Here is a 7,139-nt window from a genome sequence, read left to right on the forward strand (position 1 = left end):
GTTGCCGTGCCTCTAAAATAAAGAAATCGTTTCTATCTGTCGGCAGGAAAATTAATGCCGGGGAAATTCATTCCGACAATTCTATAACAGATTCTCGATAACCGAATTCCAATTTGCCCTGAGGCCCGGACTTGATTGAGCAATCTCGGCCCTTTATAATAGAAGATTGTGCGTAAGATGTACGATAATGAGAAACAAATCACGAAGGTTTTCTAAGTTCCGGCTCAGCTAATCGCTCATTGATCGAAAATGTCATTTCGATCGTCACTTTGACATCTTTGTAAATTGCTACGTCCAATCGCTTTGATGTATAATTGCCGTGACAATCGCTGCCAGTTGACGTTATGATATTAACTTTTTTTAGAGATGCCTGTATAAAAAGCAATTAACTAGTTTTGCGTAAATTAAATTAATAATAGCTGCAGTTAATTAAGCTTAAATTTGTGCTATCAGTAAGGAGTAAATTAAACGAGGTAATGAATACAAATTGTACATTTATTATAAATAACATTCATGACATACCGCTTTTAGTTAGAATTAATAAAGTAAATAGAAATTTATGTTAAATCTAAATAATGTGTCATTCATAATTTACTGCAAAATGATAATTTTGAAAATCCTGCTCTTATTACACATTCTACCAAATTGACGATTTTTCAAATTTCATGTCGGTTTTTTATAATTAAGTGATATAAAAAAAGAGCTTTTTGTTCTGTCCATCAAATACGTATAAAGTGAGTTGTGCCCTTGTGTATTGTTATTCTTTTTATTATTCCTAAATTAGATTTTCTTGCTTTCACTTTTTCTTAAATTGCACTTTCGCTTACGAAAACGTAAATGTTTGTAAGATATAAATAAATGGAGTGTTCGCAGTGTGCTGAATTCGTTAAGCCTAAATAACTGCAGATCTGTCATTCATATGGGTCCCTCATACCTTTGGAAGTTTGCAAGTTATGTTCGAAACAGTGGAACTCATGGATGTATCTCACATACATTTGATCTTGATAAATATAATATTTGAATTTTGAACTTCTCACACATTTAATACACTATTAAATAATATTGATCAATTGATACATATTAGTTAAACTATTAAGTATTAAGTACATGACAATATAAATATCGTGATACGTACATTTTTTTATGTTATTCTTGGTAATTCATAATAATATAAATATTGGATGTGTATAAAGAAATCTGTCTAAAAAATATTTTCAGAAAATTATTTCTTTGAAAGAGGCTTTATATCCCGTCGTTATATCTCGACGCATTAAACGCTATCATTGTTCGCTTAATATCATAAAATGTGAACTGCAGCGTTCTGTGCAGATGCACTAAACAAGTTACCGTTGCTATGAATTGTACGTAAACTCATGCTCGTTCATGCGAATTCCATGCACACATCGGATTATTTAATAGTATACGACGCCGCGGCGGTGTAAAATAAAGAGTAAGGCATATAAATGATAATAAATGCTACGAATTACGAGGCACTCTACGTGCCACGTACGACTTGGCGTGCGTAATTTAAGCTCTTTGAAATGCGTTCATCACTTTTCCATTCGGCCCGTTAACGTCGCGGTTACGTCGCGCACTCCTGGTTGGTCGTTACGAGTGGGCTTAATTATATGAAATAATTACATGTCGTAACCGCGCTGGATATATGCACTTACAGACAACCTAAGAGCAATCTCACGCATTGCGCTCGCTCGCGGATTGCGGTAGACCGCGTGCTTGGCGAGGCAGTTGCAGTTGCTGCGGTGTACGGTCCCCTGTGATGCCCTTCTCTCGCAGTTTCTCGTTTAAAAGTGTTGCAAGCTTAAAGAGGAAACTTCCGGAGAGGTTCGACAAATTGAAAGAGCAACTACGCATACGTTTACACTTTACGTAATTATATGCTGAACTCATTAAAAAAAAACACGTACAGTGATGCCAAGCGCATAGTAACAACATAACAAATTTTGAATTCAAGACGTACGAAACTTTTTTTGCGTTGAAAAATTTACGTGCGCAATAAATCGTAGATTTAAATGTTTATCCTTTTCATCGTTTGCTCCTTTTTCTTTTCTTAAAAAATATATTTAGGACCACTTATTTTTAATATTAATTTAATATCAGTTTTTTTCTGTTTCTAAGAAAAGATCTAAGAAAAATAATAATCGTTAAAGTACAATTAAAATTAACTGATGAGGTTTTTGTTAAACAATTTTATTTTTGTATCGTTAATCAAACGGAACACAGAGGTAAAAAATCTCTTTAATCAATAAAATGTACACAGACTAATTTTTTACAATATATATATATATATATATATATATATATATAAATACTTTATTGATTAAAAAAATCTTACTGACATTATTATCTCTTTGAGAAAACTGTGGCTATTTCTTTGTTAGACAAAGGTATCATATCGTAAAAGAAATTTATGAAGCTATAATGTAATATATTTAAGTTATTTTCTTTATTAAAAGCATACTTAGTATTTCCGGCGTAAAACACATGTGGGACAGATGGAAAGCATCGATTGCACAGTACCTCGTCAAAGCCAAGGGAAAAGATACGATATCGTTTCGCCGATACTTCTCGCATACGACGAGGTAAAACTCGTTGTGTAAAGTGCACGATAACTATAGATATTACCGTTTGCGGATGTAGGCGGCTATACCTTGTAACTGCGATTCCGTTTTCGGTTTATTGTACACGGAGACATTTAGATTTGTGTAGTGTTCTTAAGATATGCAAAATTCAATGCAAGAGCGGTTAAAAACAGATTTTAAATCCGAGCTTCTTTAATATATATCTACGTTATAATAAATGTTAATTTGTGCTAATGTAAATTAATATATATTAATATATATTTACGCTATAATAAATATTAATTTGTGTGCTAATGTAAATCGATGCTTATATGTAATATAAGTTCATAGATTTATATAATCTTACACTCAAATTCTCTGGCTAATACAATCCAATCTAATTTATATCATAAGTAAAACTCAAATGTTATTTCTGCGATGGGATTTTAAATTTAATTGTTTGATCTCATACGGATTACACGTTTGCACAAAGTGAGATATCCTAAACCACGTTACGAATCCGCATGAAAATAGCACACTACGATACGCAATATGCTGCTCGATTTAACACACGATTAACGAGATATTCCTAGGAAATTGGACTTGGTATTGCTGCCTCTTCTCGTACGTCTTCCGATATTACGCATCGAAAACTGCAGGGAGCACCCGACCCGCTCGGCGGTGGCGTCTGCGGATGAAAATAAGGCGATTGCCTGAGACGTTCCCGTCAAAGGAAAAGGAAAAAGATGCGATATCGGCCCTATTCGACCCGATATTTTCTCTCGGGTTCTCTCGCGGTGATCTCGCGGCGAAACTCGTTTTGCAAAGTACACCGGGTCCTGGAGATCCGCGTGAGAGACGTCTGCACGAGCGGTAAAGGCGGACGCGAACGGAACGGAATGAACGTACAATCAAATGGCTCGTGGAGGCCCCGCTTACGGGGGATAATCTCTTTGCAGTCATCCGTACGGCAAAGGAAATGATTTGGCGGCCGCCGGCGCATCCAGCGTTCTTCGTATATCTACGCTTCCAAAACTCCGAAACACATTTCGCCCTTTTCGGTCAGATTCAGGGACGGTGCGGTGTGTGTACGAAAACGAATGCCTCTTCAAAGACTCAGACGAGGCGAAAATTTTTTCTCTCTTCTCTCGTGCTCTCCCGCCCGGGACGTGCGAGGGACAATCTTTTTCCCGAACTGTATTTGCAAGCTGAATGGGACCCACAGGACAGAAACTTTTCGCAGAAATTGGGATACTTTTTACAGCTTTCGTGGGATGCTGTTGATCTCCATGGGACTAGATATCCCTTGATATTAATATGTATTTTTACATCTGTGTTGCGCGAAATTATTAATTCTTTTTCTACATAGATATCAAAATTATCGAAGATACAAAAATATTCTTTTTTCATTATCATCTTTACGAAAATGGCAGAGTTTCTTTGTTTAAAGGTAACTTTATTAATGGAGTAAATTTTTAACTTGTAAAATGCATTTTAAAAATTCACCAAGAATCGCTGACTGTATGTTTATTGAATCATTATTACTGTTAACTAAAAAAATCAGTTAAGTTCTCTGTCGTCGGTCATTCGCTGAGGTAAGAAATAAGTTTGTCTAGATATCTGTAACTCCTTTAGAAGTAAAGTATAAGACAGTGGGATGCAATTAAAAGTTCAACAATTGTTTGATAACTTATTGTTAGCCATTTGTGCAACGTCCAATTCTAGTTTAACTTTATTCTGTTCATATTATATATATAACTAAACTTTTATGTTTCTTAAGATAACGAGACTTTTCTAAAAATAGACGGTTTTTGAAAATGAAAAAGTTATTATAGAAATTATCTATATACAAGATATATACATATATTTATTGATTTATTTCAAATATACATCTAGAGCTTTTCACGTATGAATTTTTAATGACAATCGAACATTATGTTTTCAACAATTTTTTAATTATTTTAACGATTAATTTTCAAAATAATTAAGTTTCTTTTTAAAGGCTACTTTTATTACTAAGCTTTAACAATAGCTTTTGTCGCATATAATACACATATATGTATATATATATTTTTCAGATAATTAAAAAAATTATTAAATGATGTATATTAAAGAGAAAATGTTGAATTAGCAAAATGTACGATAAATATTAATATGTAATTATTTTATAAATTTATGAATAATTTCAAACCAAAGTAAAAGGATATGTTGTTTAAAATTATGTGGGTTAAAATTATTTATATAAAACATTATATTTACAACTAAATATTTTCAATGCGTATGACATATGTTTTTAGATACGACTTAGTGTCGTCACGCGGCTTATTGCACGCCATATGTCAGATGGCGACTGACACAACGTTATCCCACGCGAGATAATCCTCGAGTATGATCAATCTATTTTTAAGTGTTCGTTAAACAGTGACGCATTATGGAGTAATAATGTAAATTTTTTCCTCCCTCGGGAAGTACCGATGGAACGGGAGAATATGAAATTAATAACATCGATACGTAAATCGGAAATCATTTCGCGATATCGTATAACTTCCGATTAAATAATCGCATATGAATCACATCCGAATCACGTATCGCAGTTTTTGCTCGTTCTCGAGGCATATAGCAATTAAGGATTTAAAGTAGCGGAAATGTTATATGTCATACCTTGTTACTGATACCACGTGTCCGTTTTTTTTCCTTTTTTTCAATGAACGCGATTTAATAATACGTTATGCAATTTTCGCGATATTATGTGAGAGCGTGGACGATGGGACTTCAACCCCGTTGAAGTAACCATGCCGTTTACGTGAAATTAATAGAAGGATTTACCGGACCATGGTGTTTGTAACCGGACTGAGCGGCTAATAGCGATGCTACTTGCGAGCCCCCTTGTATCCTGACGACCCACTCCTCGCGATGATCTACGTCAGCGTCGGCGTCGGCGATGAAATTGGATGCGGACACAACGATGACGAGCTGTATAATAACGCGCGCGCACACTCTGGGGAATAAGCGAAGTTTCGAATATTAGCGCGATTCTTTCGCTCGCGTCGCAGCGCGGAGGAAAGAAGATTGCGGTAAACTTCCTAAGCGGATTTCTCGCGAGCCATTCTGCCATATATTAAGAATCGATTGTAGACGCGAAAGTATCCAGGCGCGATCCCCGTTTTCACGAATTTTCTCCACGATTCTCGCGGTATTGCCATAATAACGTGATTTAATAATAACGTTTAATATCTGTTTCTGCGCGAAAAAAACGCGGTCAACACATTTTCCCGACTGTGATCGTTAAGCCTGAGTTAATAATGAATCACTGAAATGCGATTAAATCACGAAAATTGAAGGAAGCGGTATTGTATGAAATCTTCTCTGCTCTCTCATGACTCGCAAGAAAAATGATGTTACATCCCGCGACAGCGAATTTGACGTTGCACTCGTTGATCCTTTGTATATACTTATCACTTGGGACGCACGAGGCGCATTCGCGCGGCGTACAAAAACTACTTATCATCCGCGCTCGTGGCAGTCGTCGGTCGTACAATTTTCAAAAGAGACGATACGCTGTTCCCACTGTTGTCGCGCCCGTAACACGTACCTGACCGCCATAACGATTTTCCCGATGGGTAGACAGGGGGAGCAAATAAATAGCGACGATCGCAATTAATACTTTCGCCGCACTACGGTCACTCCTCGCAGGAGGCGCCCGTCCTTTTTCTTATCACTTTCTTCGCGATACTGTTCCCCCGAGTTCTGACAGCCCCGTCCGATTTCTCTGCCGCGCGCGTACCGTCTACGCGACTGGAAGGACAATGGCGATGGAATTCGCCGGCCCCGGCTATTGGATCACGAGTGACAAGTGATCGGACAGTGTGCGTGGCAATTAACCGCGATTGTCTTTTTGTCCGTCTGGGGAGAGAGAGGGGAGTTTCTCGTCGCCCTCACATCGCACCACGGCTATAGGTGGACGAAGCTGAGGGATTGGAAGGGTAGCGGATTAAACTAAGCAAACATGACGTAGCGGACGCGCGTGGGATGGAACAAGCCGGGTGAAAACGATTTGTGATGAGGGATTCCCGACTGTGAGCGAAATTATATTGCATTGCTATTGTTTCCCTGTAAATGGAATAAAATATTATTTTACGGCCGACTTCTACTTTTTTCATTACAGATAATGTAAAAATTATCGATAATGATATAGCTTTACGTGACAGATGGAGCAGCTATTGTAAAATATAATCATAGGCATCTGATTTTATAAAATCAATAAACTCTCTATTATATCTATATAAATATTTAATTTTAAAAGTTTAATTTAGTGTTGTGCTATTTTGTAATCGTAGCTTACATAAATATACAAGTATATACATATATGCAAGTTTGCATGTAATTCGGATTAAACGGAGCATTTCTGAGTTCCGATTCTTAACAAATATTTTTTTTTCTACCGTTTTAGAGGTTGTTTTCGCATTTGTATACTTTGGTATAAAACGTAGAAACAGCCGTTAAGAATTTTTATCTAAATATGATCTATGATAAAAGAAATTTTTTTATATTTCAAATATA

The 7,139-nt window shown here is 36.3% G+C and overlaps 1 protein-coding gene across 1 annotated transcript in view; it reads right to left on the minus strand.

Annotated features, from left to right (window-relative positions):
- The window catches only part of LOC105453384 (neuroendocrine convertase 1-like), a 29,016-nt gene extending 22,595 nt beyond the window's left edge, over positions 1 to 6,421 (minus strand). Inside the window, exons 1-2 of the mRNA XM_011695297.1 lie at positions 6,172 to 6,421; positions 5,406 to 5,577 (exon numbers count right to left, since the gene is read on the minus strand). Of these exons, the coding sequence (XP_011693599.1) occupies positions 5,406 to 5,577; positions 6,172 to 6,182 (183 nt within the window). The 5' untranslated portion in view covers positions 6,183 to 6,421. The remainder of the gene's footprint in view (positions 1 to 5,405; positions 5,578 to 6,171) is intronic.
- Between the last annotated feature and the right edge of the window lie 718 nt (positions 6,422 to 7,139).

Source organism: Wasmannia auropunctata, unplaced genomic scaffold (genome assembly GCF_000956235.1).
Source record: "Wasmannia auropunctata unplaced genomic scaffold, wasmannia.A_1.0 LD336000.1, whole genome shotgun sequence".
NCBI lineage: Eukaryota > Metazoa > Arthropoda > Insecta > Hymenoptera > Formicidae > Wasmannia > Wasmannia auropunctata.